Below are 20,618 nucleotides of genomic sequence, written 5' to 3'. Positions count from 1 at the left end.
TGCCTCAATCTATCGAAAAGGTGAAACAGCTTATTTGCTGCGCTCAAATTTCGCATTAGGAAGTAACGTAATCGTCGGTAATTTTTTTCAAGCGTCTTTACTTCTGCATTTGACAGACAAAGCCTTGAAGCAGAAAAGGGGTGCGCAATGTTTATTCACGAGAACTTCACTGCGTCCTTCCGAGCTTAGAATTATTTCACGGTGTTGTTTTTTTCATCTTATTTTTCATTTCATGTATGGTTTTTGTTACCGATGTTGTGATTTCGCTTCGATCATTTTCTCTTGCCACCAGCATTCAATCTCGGACGAAAAATACGATTTCCCTCCGAGCCATTGCCTCCATTCGATTTCGTTGCGTTGCGAAAACGTTTGGAACAATTCTACATCTGCTAGGGCCAAAAAACAAGGGGAAAGTGTAATACGCATTCGAAGACGCGGTGCGCTGAGCTCTGCCTTCCCGCTGCCAGAACCTTTTACCTCCAGTGGCGTGCACTATCGTCGACGCAGGAGGCACTCTTGTGATTGCGATTCGTACAACATCAGAGCAACGCCACTGTCAGGGCCACACTCGCGATCTTTATTTTCTTTTTATTCGGTTGTTGTTGACCAACTCGACCTTTCTGAAGCATTGGAACGACCTCTGTAATAAGAGCAATGAATCAGACCCTTACGGCCGCAACTTCACCCAGATTGACCGAGCACGAGCACACAAAGAAGATCCGGATGGCAGCCAGTCCGAGCGTTCGCTCAGATGGTAGCGTGCTTTCTGGAAGCGAGGCGTCTTGTCAAGCTGCGCTGAGGGCGAAATGTAGGGTTCGCGATGTCAACTGCGTGCGTGTTTGGACATTTCGTGTCGGGGCTACCGAGTTCCTTGTTTGGTTGGCATCTTGTTTTCGATTGTGGAATAGATAGATAGATAGATAGATAGATAGATAGATAGATAGATAGATAGATAGATAGATAGATAGATAGATAGATAGATAGATAGATAGATAGATAGATAGACATAGATAGACATAGATAGATAGATAGATAGATAGATAGATAGATAGATAGATAGATAGATAGATAGATAGATAGATAGATAGATAGATAGATAGATAGATAGATAGATAGATAGATAGATAGATAGATTTAACCAGAAAAAACTCCGGTTTCCTATAGATTTAACCAGAAAAAACTCCGGTTTCCTAAACTGGATGGAGGAAAGGGAAAAATGATTTAAAAGGAAGGGAGAAATAAAAGAGAAGAAAGGGGGTTAACCGAGGGGCCTGATCTTTATTAGTCATATCATAGGAAGCCAACAAACACTGACACCAAGGACAGCATAGGGGAAATTACTTGGGCTTAATAAGCGAAATAAAGAAACGATAAATTAATGGAAATGAAAGTGTATGAAAAAACAACTTGTGATGCGATGCTCTACCAACTGAGCTACCGCGGCGCCGTTTGCCCATCCCCTTTCTTGGGTATTTAAGTTTCCGACGTTATTCTGGTTAACCTCCCTGCCTTCTTCTTTTCTCTTTTCTCCTTTTAAGTTTCCTAGCAGAACTCCGGGAGTGTTAGCCAGTGCCACCACTCAAAGACCTTGGCAGCGGACGCAGAACGTCCTTTCTGCCGCAGGCGTCACGAGAACGTGATCTTTGTCGTTTTTTCATCCACTTTCATTTCCATTAATTCAACGTTTCTTTATTTCATTTATTAGGCACAAATAATTTCCCCTATACTGTCCTTGGTGTCAGTGTTTGTTGGTTTCCTATCATGTGACTAAGGAAGGAGAAAAATGAGTATCGAAACGGAAATCGGTGCACATACTTCTGAGGCGGCACGTGTCACCGTGTCGCCGTCTGTCTGTCAAGCCCACAACCGCGGGAAGACGCTCTGTAGCTCCCTTTAGCGCATCCGTCCGTTGTGACCTTTGTCCTATTACCTTTCCCCTGACAGTGGCCGGTAGTCCAGTGTCTCTAACATGGTACACAACAGATGCATTTCCGTATACTAACTACAACGTCGGCAGATGCACGGAAAAATTGCGATAGTTTTATCACAGCCGCATTTAACTGTCCGCACACAAATGCAATGGGAGCACGTTCGGCTGAGTTTAACACGCAGTAAACTTCTCCGTCAATATAAGAACGGGTGCCATAGCGCGACAATCGCAGAACATCTTCAATAGCGTTTGGTCCTTGCGTAAGGCAGTGTTTACAGTAAATCTCGTTAAAGACTGTGCTTGCGGTGCTGAAAAACAGGATACTCACGGGATCCTGTACGGCTTGTCGTCTCTTTGTGCACACACACAATGTCGCGAGTCTTCCAACCTTCTTTTAGTTTGTCGTATCAACAGTGACACTCGAAGGCTAGCAGAAGCCGAAGCTCATTGTCCCCAGAACTAAGTTTCCTGTAAATGCTAAAGATTTCGTTCGTATGATTCCGTGACAATAATGTGCAAAACGTAGGGAACACGTACAGAATATTTTAGTGAATACGATAAACGTTTCAGTAGTCCATGCTGCTTTGAACAGTTCTGATTTTCTGCTTTGAAAAGCTCCGTTGCTTAGGGCGACTCTTGGCCAAGTGCAAGGTGCTTGTTCCCTTGCGATGTTATTTTTTCTGGACAGCATCAAATTTCCTCGTCCGTCCACTTTAATCTTGCCGTCCGAGTTCTCAGTATATGCTCCAGTTGTGGAGAAATGTTTAGTTTTACAGCTCGCACCATCTATGATGCAAATGAGGCCTTCATATGGCTCATTAGCATTTCATTAGTGCCGCTATACACTGGCCACTTCAGCATTAGCATATTTCTTGCGCCACTTGTCTCCATGCGTTGCGCGCGCTCATGTGCCCTGATATTACAAATAGTTGAATTTGCTCGTGTTTTGTGTGCCGATAGAGAGTGACTTTGAATTCTCCGCATTCTCTGGCATCTTTTTAAGTTCGCGTTTGTTCTTTCTCGCGTCATGTTGAGCTACCGGTCATATTAGTGCGCCTTTTTGTAAGCCCCGCTGTATCGCTGATAGGCTCTGTGAGAAGTAATGTTGGTGTTGTCTCTCTGTCTCCTTCTTCCTCTAGACTTAGCTGCGAAAGATCGAACACGTGGCAGCCCAAGGATGACGCAGGCGTCAGCATTGGCAGCGGCACTGTTCGCATCGTCTCTTCTCCTCCTATTCACGACAGGTGAGCGAATATTCCTGACGGACGAGTTCTTCGCGGTGCTAACCGTAATGCTGCAGCCGTTCGGTCGAAACGTCAAACACGGTAAACTATTAACGTAAGAACTGTTGCATATTGTGACCATCACTAAACAAAATAGAACCATTATCGCGGTCGCCCACTCGTTTCATAACTGAGCGAGCTACTTACTGGCCTGTCATAAGCTGGTCATAAGTTTGAACTGCTAAAATTATTTAGAAGGCTCTTCGTTGAGGCCCAAGTCCGTCACCACTTTTCCAGGGAACTACGCCGTGACGTGCCCTTTCGCCTTTCGTGCCTACAGAAGCCGTTTGTTCCGCGCATGTCTCTCGAATTTATTGACGAAAGTACTTCTTTGATGCGATGATAAGGGATTGATTGATTGATTGATTGATTGATTGATTGATTGATTTATTTATTTATTTATTTATTTATTTATTTATTTATTTATTTATTTATTTATTTTTCATCCGTCCATTCATTCAATCATTTATTTATCCTGCTTAAAGTCTGAAAGCAGTACAGCTTAGGAGGCGACAAAGTGAGTAACTTGATCGTGCGAGCATGTGTGTGCGTGCCTGTGTGCGTGCGTGTGCGTGTGTGTGTGTGTGTGTGTGTGTGTGTGTGTGTGTGCGTGTGTGTGTATGTTTGTGTGTGTGTGTTTGTGTGTGTGTGTGTGTGTGTGTGTGTGTGTGTGTGTGTGTGTGTGTGTGTGTGTGTGTGTGTGTGTGTGTGTGTGTGTGTGTGTGTGTGTGTGTGTGTGTGTGTGCGTGCGTGTGCGAGAGAGAGAGGGAGAGAGACTGATTTTGCATTGCATCACGAGCGTCGGAAACCGACTGGTATAAATGTCTTCAAAGATCGAGCACTCGCGTTTGATCTTAAGCACAGCGCCGCTCAAGCGACACACTTTCCCCTCCAAATTCACGCCTTGCGGGCGAGCTGCTTGCCAAGGGTAAATATTGTGGGAGGAGGAGGGAGGGAAGAGAAAAGTAGAAGGCAGGGAGGTAGACATCAAATAATGCTCGCGGTGCGCTCCGACGCACGTGGCTTATGGGATGCCACATAAATATTACAGGGCGAGAAATTTATCGTCGTATCGCATGAGCACATCCATAAGGCAGCGAGCTACATAGAAACTTATGCTCTGATGCTTGTTGCTTAGTTTTCTGGCTTCTTCTTTTTCTCGCATGTTATTAGAACTACATCCTTGTCGCTTTTCCCCCTTTCATTTCCCCTTAAATCCACTGCGAAATTCACGATACAGAGCACGACAGGCAAAACCATTTATTTCAATCTCTCCGCCCAGTGAAGAAGAAATAGAAAAAAGAACGTTAGCGTTGATCTCTGACGCATACAACCAACCTCGCTGTCCTAACTGAGTGAAATTTTTTACAACCTTGAAAGAACAGAAAAACTGAACCAACAAAGAAAGAGAGAGAATGGGGCACAGCATGGGAAGGTGAGAGAGATCATAGTCTACTACGCGTTTAGTTCCGTGCAGTGAAGTGGATGCTTAAGACCAGTCTCGGGTCAAATGAAGTCAAAACACTGCATCACTTTCGACTGCGTCGTTTCCAGCATAATTTCGCCCTTGCTCGGCGTTTATTCAGAGTGTATTGATAGTATTTGCAATAGGAAAGCGGGAAAGTCTCCCGTAGTGTTATGAGAACTGAATTGTGTTTAAGGATATTGTTTGGTCGAGAGACAGAAAAGGCAGTTGGAACAGCGTTCCATCGAAAGAATCGAACCTCTGACTTCCGCACGCCGGGCACAGATTATTAATATACAGGTTGATGGTTTTGAAGTTTTATGGAATTTTCAAAAATATCTTGTTGCAGATAACGCAATTCAAGTCGTTGAGCTAGATTTTTGAGAGAGGCGGACATTATGTCCACGAGAAATCGAAACACGTGTTAAACTAAATAACGAAATTCACTATCTTCTGAATTAATTATAATATGGCACATATTGCAATTTACTAATTGTAGCCGGTGAGTTTGCCAGGCGTATCCACTTGCAATGAATTTCCAGGATGACGTAAGTTTGGAGATATGTGCCATCAAACTTGCCCTAAAGATGCTTTGTTGTTAAACTTACTTTTTTTAACCAAGCGCTCTTTTACGCATTGAACCCCAAAAGTAAATGGAACGCCCGTGTATTTCGTTTCACACTTTGGGAAATAATATCTCGTAACTGGTGTCGTCCTCGAAATTGATTTCAAGTGGATATACGTCTTGCAAGCTCACCGGTTACAATTCATAAATTTCGGTATGTGCCGTAAACTAAATAATTGAGAAGCTCATTATTGAAGTCTTGTTAATTACTTGAATATGTGTTTCGATTTCCCGCGCTAGTAATGTCCGCCTCTTGGAATAATCAAGCTCAACGACAAGAATTACGCTATCTGCCACAGTCATTTTTTTTATTTCCCTAAAACAAAATATGGTCACTCTGTATAGTCGACGCATGTGGGTTGTTTCCAGAGGGGCTGCAACGACGTGCCCCGTACAACATTAATTGAACAATGGTGGCAAGAAACGCACCTCCTGAAACAGCGAATTATACCGGGAAGTATACTGCGTCAGACGTCTGTAAAAAAAAAAAAAAGGAGAAAGAACAAAAAGAAAAGAAACAGATAGAAGCCCCATCAGATTCGTTAACTTAAGTATTCACGGCATATGGCTCCCTCTCCCAACTAATAAGAAACTACGCTATCGAGCCACTCCACTTACGTAGTAAATCGCAGCGAATTCAATTCGTATTCCTACTCCAGACTAACAAGCTTGCTGCCGACTCCAGCCAGTACATGATTCCACTAGCAAACTGACAAACGCCACACGCTAAGCCGCACTCCCTTATACCGCAGTACGCAAAAAAAAAACATATACGATACGTTTAAGAGCTATTTCTTTCCGAGAACGGTAACAGGGTGGAAAAAAATAAAAAAACGTGCCAAGTATGTACATTGTGTAACCTGTCCGTAATATTATCTATGTGCTCTTCGTTCTGCCTACATTGATTGGGTTTGTCTAGGGCCTGCACTGGGCAATAAATAAATAATAAATAAATAAAATAACAGAAGGGAGCGTGCATGCTGCGCGTGACGTAACAGCTAGAACGCATAAAAGCTCGAAAAAATCGAAGTTTCGTCACGTGGAGCATGTTAACCTAGAGAAAGGCAAGGAAAAAAATGTCTTTCTTCGCTTGATTCCTTAAACGCTCAGCTGTACGCCTCCGCATTTTCTTTTTCTTTCTTTGGTCCCGCATGCGCTGCGGTCTCTTGAATTAAAGAGAAACAAAGAATGAAGCCCTCGCAGGCGAGCATGCATTTAGGTATCACTTTAATTTCGCAGTAAGCAAGCGCATATGCATGCGTCATAACACGAGCTTGCAAACGCACTTCAAGCACTTCACTAAGCAAACTGCCTTGTTTGATCAGTCAATACACTAATTGGAGCGAATGATTACAACAAAGCGACCCGGACAGAAAGGGGCGCAATTCATTCATTCATTGAACACATGAGCGCCTGTCTTTGCCGCCAGTCACAATATTTCCATTTGTATTTGCTCCGGACCTCAAATATACCTATGGCTGTCCGCACACATCTAGCAGAATGATCCTGGCGATACCTTTCCGCGTGCCCGCGTAGATCGAAGACGTCACCGCCACAGTACTGCTGGAATGAAAACTTATCTCACCGTCCTACAACAGGCTATAGCGCACGCCTTCCCAAGCCTGCAGGGCCCAGTAGTACTGCTCAGAATTAGCGACGTTAAATGCAGCGTATGCGTTAGCGATGTCTCCTTATAAATATGGAGGACCTGCACCCAGGGCACTTTGGTTTCTCAGCGGGATGTAAGGATATAACCACGGCAAAAGGAGACGAGCACCCGGGCAGGTCTCCTGGAGAGTTGCGACAACTACTCACTGTCGAGGAAGAAGGGCTCTCGCGACGACGGCGTGTACTACAAAAGCGATCCCGCGCCACCCCGCTGAGCTTTCGTTTAGGGAACGGGGAACGGGGGAAAAGAAGGGGGCGCCGGGCATACATATATATACGCGTCTGCGGGACGCCGCAGAGGGCGCCGAGGGAAAAGCTCGGGCCCAGCGTTCGCCGTCCGGGTTATTGATGGTGGCGCGAGGAATGCTCTTTTATGCAGAGAGGGTCGCGCGGGCCCTATAGGGTTTATTTGGAACGAAGAATCCGAGTGCGTATAAGGGACGGTTTCCCGAAAGGAGCGGTTCAAAGACGAGACGAAGCGATTTCAATAACCCCGCGAGCCTCGCGAATTCTAACGAGCTCAAACTGAAGAGAAGAAGCGGAACGAAGGAGATTGGAGTGCTAGCTTCCAGCACGCGGGTATGCGTTTACAGTATTATGAACAGTGGAAAATAAGTGTGAAAAGTAAACAAGTAATATATGGAGAGATTGCGTTTTTGCTAAAGAGAATCTCTTTCGATGGAGGAAACAGATTATTATCTCTTTTGATAATTTTTTTTTCTGTTTATGGTCAAAGACAGAATATTTCTTTATTTTAACAGAATTGGTCGAGATACGGTGAAGTGAACAATCAGTCATAAATACTGTCAGCCAGAATTATATTTGTCAGTCACTTTACTATATCCTCAGTTAACACTTGTGTACATCTTTTACCAGCCACGCAAGTAAAGGCAGACAAAGGTCTCGTATGCACAAGCCCTTAGGTCTTAATGTCTGACTAAGGTACAGCAGCAATCAGAGTGAAGCATACCGCTCGAAGAATGCATATAATTGGATGTGTCCCGTACATAGTGCCACGTGTATTGGCGCCATGTGTTCTCTCAAAGTTTGGTCGCGTCTCAAATTTTCCACGTAGCGTGCTTATATGTTCGTGTATGATATGTTTCAACCGCATCGCAGCATTTGATTCACTACATGAAGTCTGCAGTCACGAGTGGAGTAAAAGTTATTCCTCTCATGGAATAAACCACCCAACATTTTTTTTCCTTTAATAACGAAGAAACAATAAACAGGTTACCTTGAAAGAGAAATCGCAGAAATAAGTTAACTGAAAAGCTATGCTACAAAAGTTACGGTGTTTTCTTTATTTCATTATTTCTCACACAGGAGATTTGACAGTGTATAGCTTCGGGCACGGGGTACACGCATTTGGGGTATTTGACGCAATTATCATTCACTCATTCGTTCTTTCATTTACTCCGCAAATACTGCTTCGTCGACGCGATATTACAGTGGCTCGTTAATCGGTTCGGGTGCTTTCAAGTTCTAGTGCTTTCAAAGCTGGGCACAAAACCTTCTGCCGCCGCTGTTATTTTTTGCCCGTTATAAACCGCAAATACGGAATCGTCCGTTAATAGCTCTCGCGCGGCCATCACGTCACTTAGACGCCCGCTGCTGTAATTTCAACTTTGGACTCGTATAATGAAAAGAGCAATGTGAAAGCAAGAGCTGCATTAAAGAGAAGGCGCAACCTTTTCTCGCAACTCTTACGTGTGGTTTTGCTTTTCTGGTACTCCAAATTACTTTCTTTTTTCCTGCTTTCATATTCAGAAGGGCTGGTGCGATGGCAAAGCCTTAATTAAAGAACGCGTTGTTGAAGCGCCATAAAATAGAAAGAGAATCTTTACAAACGAATTGTTAGGCGGCAGCTTTCAAAAACACCCCAGACTTTTCACAATCGCCGGACCCTCCGGCGTTCTTCGTAAAGTTATGAGGTGCCGAACTAATGAAGCTGGCAAAATGTGCGCCCGCGAACAAATGCGGGGTTAATTATTCGCGCGCTTTATCAGCACAGAGATAATTAGCGGAACCTACAAACTCGAGAGCGCGGCCTATCCGCGTACCTTGGGTAAACAGACCCCGTTCTGAGCTCACGTGTCTGTCAAAAACACACTCAAACTGCAAAGCTGATTTGCACATACGCGCAGGCTATGTCACGCTTTCGGTTTGATACCGGGAAGGCTATGAAAGGAACGCCTATAAGCTCATTAGTGAAATTTCCACTTGTTATCTCTGGGATGTTTTCGGCACCGATGGCGATCCGCTGACGTGGATATCTAGCTTTTTTATAGTTCCTACTTTCGGCTATCAGTTTGCCTGTATCCCGAGGAAAACACACTTTCTTTTGCTACGAGTTTTTCAGCACGCCGCTTTTCTCCTGCATTAAATTAACAAAGTCGATCTCTCTCTCTCTCTCTCTCTCTCTCTCTCTCTCTCTCTCTCTCTCTCTCTCTCTCTCTCTCTCTCTCTCTCTCTCTATCTATCTATCTATCTATCTATCTATCTATCTATCTATCTATCTATCTATCTATCTCTCATCTCCTACGCTAAACCGCCCACCCCTTAACTCCGCCATTACTCTTTACTTGGCTTTCTATATTTGCGACGCTTGGCTATACGCTCCCTCACAAAACAGTCAACAGAAAGCAAAAAAAAAAAAAGTATCGTGCTACAAAATCTATGTAGCTTCTATAGGGGTGTATAGTTTCGGTATTGCACCTCTTGGCGACTAATATCTAGCAAACTTCTAGAAAAACACACATTTGGAAGTCGATGGCCAGCAACAGAAGAAATAGAGTTTGTCACTTAAACTGACCGTAGACCTTGCTGCATAGCGCGAAAGCACAAGTCTGCACGAAGACCACGGAGTTCATCTTCAATCCTATAGACAATCTACGAACTCCTTACATCTAATATTTAAAGGGTTCTACAAAGCGCAGCCCGTAGGAAGTAAAAGCGGTGCAAGCTCCTCACACGAATAAAAGCACCGCCGTCGTTCTGCTTTAGAGTGCGAAGAAAAGCGTTCAAGCGCATCGACGCACCTCATCTCGGAGGCCCAGCGAAAACGACATAAGAGAAAAAAATGGCTGTGGCTTAGGTAAGGTTAAGCCCAGGATGCGAAGCATACTAGCCTTTATTTTAGTTGTTGAACCACTGTTTAGCCTGGTGAACTGCTGTTGCTTGGCTATATTTGGTTCGGCTAGACGAAGAAACAACTCATGCGTTACCCTGCTTCGCCTTCAAGAGTGGAACGCGACAGCGTTCCCGTCGACCCGCCAAGGGGTGTAAGACAATGGGCTACAGGGCAGCGACTACGCGCCCCGCACTGGACGCGGTGAGCGTCGAGCAAAGCAGCGTTCGGCGCGGCAACGAAATGTGCGCCTGAGCAAGAGACGCACGCCTTAGAAACAGCTCGTTTCTAAGGCAACACCGCATTCACTAGAGGCGCTTTTGTACCGCTTTGAAGCATCGTACTCGTGGCTCAGTGGTAGCGTCTCCGTCCCACACTCCGGAGACCCTGGTTCGATTCCCACCCAGCCCGTCTTGCAAGAGTTGAGCCAAAGCCACTTCTCCTCTGTCGTGACGTCACGGTGTCACGTGGTTTCATGGCGACACGGCCGCGCCTGAGGAGCTGGGTTGAGCTCTCGTAATATGCTTCGCATAAAAAGCACGAGTCTCGAGGGCGCGTCGTGCGCGTCTGTTGGATTGCCAAGTGCTCTCCTCCGTGTTTAGAGCCCTTGGAGTCTGTGCAGCGCACACGACAGTGCCCTATAACCGCAGCCGTATGCAGGGGCGTGCGCCTACGGCCCCTGACGCGCTAAAACAATGCACCACGGCTGTGTCGGCATAAGAACGTAGACAGACCGTCCCTTTCGACATTGGCTTACAGTAGCTTCTGACGTGGAAAAATCATTCGTGATTTGCTGATTTCGCCTCGGCTGTGACTTTCGCGAGTGGCCAGCGGCGCGTGGTGGCTAGCCGATCACGAACATCGGAGCGAGCGAACACATTCGATAGTTGGCTCCCTGGTTGGCCGAAGCTATACATTGCGGGAAGCCTGTTTGTGTCGTGGTCTACAGCTAGCTACTGCAAAGGCCCGCATGTTGTATCCAACGAGACAAAAACATATCAAAATGCGCACTTCAGCGCACGAGGGTAGGGGGGCGGGGGTAACTGTGGGGAAAGCTTCAGCAAGAATTGGTGTTCAACTACAACACTATGCAGCTGTAGGCGTGGTTGTATTTACAAGATCGTCCTAGGTTGTTGCATTCGCACGATTGATATAGACACTTGAGTTCATCAGTCTGTACGTCAAACCGTGCAATTTAAATAATAGACGTTCGCATCTGTGTTTGAGCCGTCGCAGCTAAATCCCCTGACCCGACAGCCAGAACAGCCGTACGCGTAACTTCCAGCCTCCAAACTGCTGCACGGTTTAAAGCCACGCAGAAGGGAAGAACAGGAAGGAGGCGGGGAGCGGAGATAACAGAAAGATCAAGAGCGAAGAGCTTGCTCGGTCTGGCCGTGCGCGTTCCTTAAATTGTTCCAGCATGGGGGCGTGCGCCTCCAGAGCCCGGGTGCCAGCCCCGAGATCAAACTGGCTTTGGCAGAGGCGCCACAGACGAGGGCGCAGGCAACACTTAAAGACAAAAGAAAGAAGACGGAGATGAAAACACTCGCTCGACAGTCTCTTCCTTCATTTTTGTTGTTGTTGCTGGTTTCGGTATTGGTGTTGTTTTTGAAGTGAACAAGAAGTCCGCCGCGAGGTAGCGGTTGGTCGTTGTAGGGCCCAGCGACAGGGGAGAGGGCCCCGACCAACGGTTTTGGCCGAATGAATGAAGAGCAAAATATCGCAAGGGAAGATGTGTACGGAAGAGTGAGGGAAGAACATCGGGGCTGGAAAAAGAGGGCGAGCGCCGCACAGCGCCCGGAGCGATCTGTCACCGCGACGCGTTCGCGACGTCACACCCGTGAGAGCCGTAGCTGGTACGCGATCACGCCTACCCTCCTTCCGCCCCCCTTTCCTTTTTTCTGCCCACTTATCCAGGCCGCGTGGCATGTCCACAAGGCTTTCAAAACTTTCGCGCGAGCGGTGTAGCGGTGTTGCTTGTATCGCGCCCGTATAGGGTGCTAGCTGTTTGTCGCTTGCGTGGCATTTTACGTGGCCCCTGAGCTTTTGAGCGAGCCACTGCTGTTTTCTTGGAGCGCCGTAAGAGAGCTGCTGATCGATGGCATTTTAGCGTTGGTTCATGGCTGAGCGCGCCGAGGCAGACGTGGTTGTATTTGTGGGCGTTCTTGGCCCGGAGGAGCGCACTGTGTGAAAAAGAGGGTGCTTTGAAAACACGGAAAGGACGTTAGCTGTCACCCGCCGCATTCCGCTTGAGTAAATAGAGTTGTGAACAAATATATATAATAACTGCCGCTTTGCGTAACGTTAGCTTCGTCCCACACGAAAGAGAAGGCGAAAAAAACGAGACCGATGGAATCGTGCAATTTATTTACCTTGGGCGTGGACGTAGTTCAGCAAGAAAGGGCAACAGGAACAAATTGAGCAAAGTAATAAACTAACGTGTCCCATCTATTACCGCAAGTGCTGTCGCTGCTACAAAACGAGAGTGTAAACCTCCATTGATCGGGGAGGTAATCTCGAAGACAAACGAATCCGCTTGTGGACAAACAGGCTGAAAGATCGCCCTCGCTTTACGCGCGCAGCTGTTTTGTCATACAAGGGGTGTTAGATATGGAGCTGGTTCCTGCGATTTCTTCGAGTTCCCCAAACCGCTTCGAGTGGCAGCACAGCTAATTGAGGAATGCAGACACAGGAAAGCGCATTCCAGAGAAGCGGCCGAGCAAACAAGTTTAAGGCAACAAGTTCGTGCGTCGCCGGGATTAGAAGGGGGCCTGGGACAATGGAGCTCAATCGACCCCCTTCGTCTTTGAAGAAGGCATTTGCCACCGCTGCGGAGCCGAGTCGCCGGGGTTAGCAGGTGGGCATCCGACAATGAAGCAGGTGCACGAGCGCCCCCCCCGCTCCTTCTCCAGCCTACAAGTGGATTACCAGTCTGCGTGGCAAGACCGCAGAGAGCCCCGACAGGTGTGCCACGCGACACGGGCGCCTACCATTGGCTGCAAGTGGCGTCATCGGAGTGGACTCTCCCATTGGTCAAGCATGACGTGACTTGCAGTGCTCGAAGGGCTTATAAGAAGCCTTCCAGAGAGACCTGGCATTCTGGGACATGCCCTGATTCCCTGTTTCACCTCTCTCGAACTTCTTGCCGCGGGCCGCAGCGTCCGAGTTGCTGCTGGCCCGTAATGAGTGTACGACTGTTAATTGACGCTCACCCGTCCTGTACATAATGTAGAATAAATCACCCCCAAGTTTGTGGGTTTTCATCCCGAAGTCCCGTCCTCCAACCCCTACATCTGGTTGGCAGCGGTAGGATCGCCTCCGAATACATCAGCTGGTGGCAGCGCTACGAATCAACCTTCGTCGAGAGAGATCGTAAGGAACCGGAAAAAGCGAAGAAGAGAGAGCCTTCGTCGAAAGAGGTCCGAAGAAACTGGGTGTAGCGAAGAAGGAGCGAGCCTTCGACCCAGGGAGTCCGGAGGAACCGGCGACAGCGGACGAGCGAACCGGATGGCAGGGTGCTGCAACCGTAAGTGAGCGCGTGGTTTTTTTCCTTATGATTCGCCAGACTCAAAGGTTGTGTGTTCAATTTTGATAGTTCTGGGAATCGGGAGTTTGTTGCATTGTGTGTTTGCACAAATTAATTAAGGAAAACAGTTTTAACCACCTGTCGGGGCAGCTGCCATGGATCTTAGAAGGTTGACGAGGTTGGACTTGTTGTTGGTGTGCGACGATTTGGGAGTTGAGGCGGACGAACGGATGGAAACGCCAGCTATCATAAAGGCGATTAACGATAGTGGCAATGATGAGAAAAGCATTGAGCTTGCTTGGGAGGTGATACAGGAACCACGGGAGCGAGAGCGTCGTGTACGTTTGCGAGCGCGTCGTGAACTTAGGAGTGAGCTTAAGCGTGAAGAACGCGAGAATGAACGGAAGCAGGAGCTTCAAGAACTTACTCTTAGGTGTCAGCGTCACGAACGTGAGAAGGCACGCGAACGTGAGAATCAACGTAAGCTTGAGCGAGAGGAAAAGTATGAGAGAGAGAAGGCAGCACTGATCAAAGAGATACAGTATTGTGATCAGTTATTGGCACAGAGACAACAGCTGTCTGAGAATTCTGTAGGTAGTACAGAGCGAAAGAATGAGGCAGCATCGAGCAGATTTTCGCCAGAAGCCGACGAAAAGAGTAGTGCCTGTGAGATTGGCTGCCGATTCATAAGTGAAGGGAAAACGCTAGCTGCTAACGATGCCTTAGTGGCAACAGAGGCCGTTAAAGGCCGTAGTGAGAGCGACGAGGTGCTGTGCCAACAGATGACTGTGGAGACAGCTAGGCCAGCTGCGAACAAATTGGCACAGTTACCGAGCGTGTGCGTCGCTGGTAATGTTAGCGAGGTTGCTAGCGAAGAGAAGGGCACTTCTGACCCGACAGAAGCGAGCACCCATGTAGAGCCAGATGTGCGTGCAGAAATGAAGTGCGAGCTGAGCGGTGCAGTTGAGGGTAATTCTCAGGATGGCGAGCTCCGTAGTCCACGAGAGAACAACTGCATTGTTCAGGGATCGGTGCGGCTCTCCGCCAGTCTAGATAGCCTAGAGAGGGATGGTTCAGTTAATAATCATTCGGACTGTGCGCGTGAGACAGCGAGCGATACCGACGGGCTGTGTGCCGATGCACAGCGTGAGCTGGGCAATGTAGTAGAGGGCAGTTCGCAAGAGTGCGAGTTGTCTAACTCGAGTAAAGCCTGCTGCATTGTGCCAGAGTCGGTTGAGCTGTCCGCCAGTCGAGGCAGAGAGAGTGTTAATTTAAGTGAGAATCACTCAGACTGTGCGGGTAAGAGACCGATCCGGGCCGACGAAATGTGTACCGGCCAGCACGAGGCACGAGAAGGCGACATGAAAGCGAGTGCAAAGAGAAAGCGCCGTAAAAAGAAGCGCGGTAAAGACCGAAAGACGGTAATTAATGAAGCGCCGCCAAAGATGGCGAGAACCCCAAATGGGCAGGGCGCGAGGAGAAGAAAGGTGCGGTCGTCACTGACGATGTTGACGCATCCAAAACGAGCGAGCCACAGGTCAAAAGGGGACCGCGAAGAATGTTCTGCACGGACGCGGACAAAGGGCACGAGGCAGTTAAGCTCCTCGTCGTTCCGTAGTTCTTTTCACAGCTCAGCGTGCAGTTCGAAGAAACGCAAGGTGGCAGGACGAGACCAGGTGGGGAGTGGCGACGCGGTCAATCGAGTTCGTGTTGAAAGCGGGGCGCGGGGACGCAAATTGGCAGTAGACCGTAACGTCTTGGGGGAGCTGATAGTGAATCAGCCCTTTTGTTGTCTCTCGGCAGCCAGAGTAGCTTTCAGACCACGTCCACCCCGGGTTAGACTCAAAGTATGAGTCAGACGTACTCGTTTGCAAAGGGAGGCCAAGATCCCTTCCGTAGAAGTAAAACGTGTTAGTTTGTTTTATTTTTGGGCATCGGAAAGTTTTCGCGATTTGAGACTGAGATTTCTTTCAATATGTAAACGTATGAGCTTTGTTTATGTTTTGGTTTGAGAAAGCTCCGTGATTTGAAAGCTGCGTTTTAAGTAAACGTGTAGTCTCGCGAGATGCTCATTAATAAGTAGATAGGTTTTTTTTTTGTGTGTGTGCGAGTAACCTGAGGGTCAAGGTTATTGTTAAGAGGCCTATCGTAACGCGCGTGTATGTTATTTAACCTTCTTTCTTTTTAAGCGTTTTTAAATTTTGTAAGGTTAAGCGCGTAGATTTTCAGTGAGTGCATGATTTGCACTGAGAAGCGTTCTTAGCTCCATTAGCGCGTGTCCTGTGTGGACGGAAGGAAGCAGATTTATGACTGGGTTGCTCGTGCGTGTATAGGGCAGCCGTATTCTGACTTCTCTGATAAGTACGCGTGGAACGAGTTATTAAAAGACGCATTAGTTTAAGAGTTCTGCGGAGTGTGTAAGTCCCGCAAGTTTAATCGTTCGTTTATGTCACGTGTCCTGTAGGACTTTCAGGAAAGAAACGTGAGTAAGCGTGAATGAAAAGTTTGCCTACAACGCAAGTACGCGTTTTGTTTAGTGACCACAAGGCTAGGGCGCTTGTGATTAGGTACTTGTGAGGTTGACCAGATTGTTCAGTGGCACCATTACGTGCGATAAGGACGCCACTGCGATAGATTGGAAACATGCTGTTCGTGTGGTTAGGCCACTTAAGTTATGTTCGGCTGTTTTCATTTGTTGTTTGCATCGTCAACGACCCTTTTGTTTTGCAACAACAATAGTATTCTGGTCTTGTCGGCAATCGAGGAGAAATGGATAGCTGTTTGGAAGGGTGGTTGGAACTGTTGTCGAAATTGGGGAACTAAAAGATTAGGGTTGATTTTGACTCAGTAATAGCCTGGCGAGTCAGGGGTGAAGAGCCTGCGCTTACACGTGGGGCAGCGCTGTGTTGTTTTGTTTGTTTGACGTCTGTTCTCCAGGGCCCAGGATCCCGAGGGTTGTCAAACGTGGCTCGACCCCAGTACCCTGCAGCGTCTATCAGCGTTCCTCATGGCCAGCGAATTGGTTTCACCGGCCATTCAGAACAACCGGGGCGAGGACGAGCTGTTAGATATGGAGCTGGTTCCTGCGATTTCTTCGAGTTCCCCAAACCGCTTCGAGTGGCAGCACAGCTAATTGAGGAATGCAGACACAGGAAAGCGCATTCCAGAGAAGCGGCCGAGCAAACAAGTTTAAGGCAACAAGTTCGTGCGTCGCCGGGATTAGAAGGGGGCCTGGGACAATGGAGCTCAATCGACCCCCTTCGTCTTTGAAGAAGGCATTTGCCACCGCTGCGGAGCCGAGTCGCCGGGGTTAGCAGGTGGGCATCCGACAATGAAGCAGGTGCACGAGCGCCCCCCCCGCTCCTTCTCCAGCCTACAAGTGGATTACCAGTCTGCGTGGCAAGACCGCAGAGAGCCCCGACAGGTGTGCCACGCGACACGGGCGCCTACCATTGGCTGCAAGTGGCGTCATCGGAGTGGACTCTCCCATTGGTCAAGCATGACGTGACTTGCAGTGCTCGAAGGGCTTATAAGAAGCCTTCCAGAGAGACCTGGCATTCTGGGACATGCCCTGATTCCCTGTTTCACCTCTCTCGAACTTCTTGCCGCGGGCCGCAGCGTCCGAGTTGCTGCCGGCCCGTAATGACAGTACGTCTGTTACTGGACGCTCACCTCCCTGTAAATAGAATGTAGAATAAATCCCTCCCAAGTTTGTGGGTTTTCATCCCGGAGTCCGTCCTCCAACCCCTACAGGGGGGAAGGCGGGCTTCGTTCCTTTCGCCGTGCGGACGAGGAGTGGAACGAAACGCGTACCACAATTTACCGCTTTTACCGTGCTTTGAAGAGAACACCGTTGTGAGGTGGGACGGAGCTCTCCGCGAAGCTGAAGCCGTCCCCTGTTGTGTGGATGGCAGAGTACGAAGCGTTCATGTTTCACAAGCCTGGACTTCCGTCCCTCGGCCTCCTCACCAGCCACCCCGTCTCTAAAAGACGGATGTCCATCACTCAGGTGCATTGCGGGCAAGTATCCCAGGGACTTTCGCAATAGCACACCACGACTTCGATACAAAGTGATAAAGGAACTGACTGCACCGGCCTCTGACACCACTTTCGAGCAATGTAGACAGCCAAGTGGAGAAAGCCGAACGCAGAGAACGGTACTTCGTTCGACACTTTTGAATACCATCGGGAAGTGCATCTGCTGATACACCTTTAGCTTTCCCTTCACCCCCCCCCCCCTCACTCGTAGTACTTCACCTTAAAGACCTTGACCACTACGAGTAAAGATAGCACTTACAGCGACTTAGTAAGACATCACCCGATCTACTGTCTGGCCATGGTATATCTTCTTAACATCCCTATGCAAAGGGCACCCCTACTTGTCGCGCTTGGGATAGGTGGGAATAACAAGATTGAGAGGCCCCAGAGCTACTTGTTCCCGGAAGTTTTGTGAGTGGCCAAAGCACGAACTGACATCTCCCAGTTGTCGACCATTATCAGTAGTCACGCCCACGCAGGACCGAAAGAATTACCTTGTTTGCAGAAACCGACCCAGCCGTTGTCTTTCGAATTTGACGGTGTAGCGGTACTCGAACTGTCATCAGACCGTGGACCAAGTAGCGTGTCGCGCTGGTTCATTCACGACCACGCTACAATGAGCTTTCATTTATCCCCCGCGGTCACGTGTCTTCGAGAAGTGCCAGCGGATGACCTGATCACAAAGCCAGCGGATCGACGCGTTCTGTCGTCAGCACGCAAGGCTCCATTCGTGCTCTTTTTTCCCGTTTCTTTCTTTCTTTTTTCGTTGTTAATTTTTGTAAAGCTATCGAGCTGATGGACGGCCGTCATCACCCACTGCAAAGTGAATCAATGAGAAGAAGCGTGATTCTTCCTTAGGCGTTGCGACGCTATGCATATGCCAACAGCTAACATTGCCGCTTGTTACAACAGCAACGATAACAATGCACGCTCCCAGAAGATTGCGCAACTTTTGCATCGCGGAGACACCCCAACTTGCCACGCACGCGACCGCGGATTACGGTGTGTCTTGGATCGGCCCGCATTTGGAACGAGTCTCCAGGGTCCGCTCACGTTGCTATTGCACTAACTCCGGGATTGGCCCACTTTATGTTGCGAGAAACCGGCCGAAAAGAAGACACAGAAGGTGTGTATTTGCTGCAGTGAAAATATTAGATACCATTTATTCTTTCACTACGTGATTCCGTCGAGAACAGAGCCAATCACCGGCACATTTGTAGGGGTACTACGGATGGGACTATATATAAGCCAACTCGTTATAAGAGCAACTCGACTCGTTGTATGAGTGATGTCCTGTGTGTAAGCTATTAGGCAAGACAGCAGCCGTGGTCAGCTAATTCCGGCAGTACTCGCTAAGAAAGGTTACGAACGATAAATCAGCCATTACTACTAATGAAAAGAATATGCATCCGCCGTACAGCTCACGTCAAAAAATCAAATTATGGGGTTTTACGTGCTAAAACCACTTTCTGATTATGAGGCACGTCGTAGTGTGGGACTCCGGAAATGTCGACCACCTGGGGTTCCTTCGAATGCACCTAAACCTAAGTACATGGGTGTTTTCGCATTTCCTCCCCATCGAAATGCGGCCGCCGTGGCCGGGATTCGATCCCGCGACCTCGTGCTTAACGGTTAGCGCCAGTCCAGGCGGTGCAGTCGAGTATGTCGGAAACCTGGCGTGTTCCACATCGATCGTGGGGCATCACACGCTAGTATGCGAAGCTTTGTGGCTGCGTCAATATTTGAAAGGGGGATGGGTTCCTTCACGGCATCTTCGCGAGCCCTCCCAGCAGTGGTATCAGCAAAATTGCGCTGTTAATAATTTCAGTTGCCGTCAATTTTCTTTTTTTTTTTTTTCAGTAACGACTATCCCTCCCAGAGAGCGTCTGCGCGCAGCTGCAAGACATCGCGTGTGAATTCTTTAATAGTGCGCGAAACAGGCACAGCCAAGAACCTGAGCTCGTGAGGCCCAGTTTCGGGCTCGAAATGGGCGTTGCCCACCTTGCACGCCCGGCCGCGCGAAGGCAATATCCAGCGCGGGCACACCCACGTCGAATGGGTTCCCAGCGTGCGGTCTCACTCGGCGGGCAGACGCCGCCCGGGGCCGTCAATTCGCGTGACAGAAAACAGGTGCCTTCGATGACGCAACGCGGCGTGCGGCCTTGAATGAAGTCACTCTCCCCTCTTCGCCGCCTTTCGCTTTCTGGCAGTCTGGGTGCATTCATAAGGCGGCTAACTATAAGAGGAAGGCGAGTGAAAAGAACTACGAGAGGAACCTTGCAAATGACGTCACACGAAAGACGAGGAATGATCGATAGCCGCCAGCGTTCGGGCTATATGATATGCCCTGCAGACCATAAAGCTTGTGTCTCCCTCCCCCCCCCCCGACCTTTGTTTTTTCGGCTTCACTTTTTCTCTTGCTTTCCTTTTTTTTTTCGCCAGTATTACGGGAAAGTTCAAGGTAATGTGTCTTTTAAAAGGCATTATGGTCGCTAAAGCGACGTGCTGAAAAGCGTAGAAACATTGACGACGACATTTCTGTGTTCCTATATGTTTTGCATACATTCTTACATGTTTTATAATGCCAAACAAGAATGCCGAGGTGCGCCAATTTGTACCAACCATGTGGTGGTTCAACTTTTGCTGTGTAATGAAGTGGAAATTTCGAAGTGTGTGCAATGTTCTATAACGAAAATAGGTGTACGTGTGCGCGAGACACACGCGCAAGAAATAGAAAAGACAAGGCAATAAATGAACACTGCTCCTGAGCGAAAACGACGTCCTGCGGATTTATGACGTGGTGGTTTGTAGAACCTTAAGCTGCGATGTTACGCATTATCAACATATGAAGGGAAAGGTACGCTTCAAGTGACGTGGTGTGCAAGCTGATTAATTTTAATTTGGCCTTAACTTAGGCCCTGGAAAAGTCCACGGTCTCATGGGCAGCACATCG

The 20,618-nt window shown here is 48.2% G+C and overlaps 1 protein-coding gene across 1 annotated transcript in view; it reads left to right on the top strand.

Annotated features, from left to right (window-relative positions):
* Positions 1–20,618, top strand: part of LOC139057401 (uncharacterized) — a 95,677-nt gene that overhangs the window by 64,032 nt on the left and 11,027 nt on the right. Inside the window, exon 2 of the mRNA XM_070535485.1 lies at positions 3,070–3,174. Coding sequence (XP_070391586.1) covers positions 3,108–3,174 — 67 coding nt within the window. The 5' untranslated portion in view covers positions 3,070–3,107. The remainder of the gene's footprint in view (positions 1–3,069; positions 3,175–20,618) is intronic.

Source organism: Dermacentor albipictus, chromosome 3, assembly GCF_038994185.2.
Source record: "Dermacentor albipictus isolate Rhodes 1998 colony chromosome 3, USDA_Dalb.pri_finalv2, whole genome shotgun sequence".
NCBI lineage: Eukaryota > Metazoa > Arthropoda > Arachnida > Ixodida > Ixodidae > Dermacentor > Dermacentor albipictus.
This window is presented reverse-complemented; position numbering and strand designations above follow the sequence as displayed.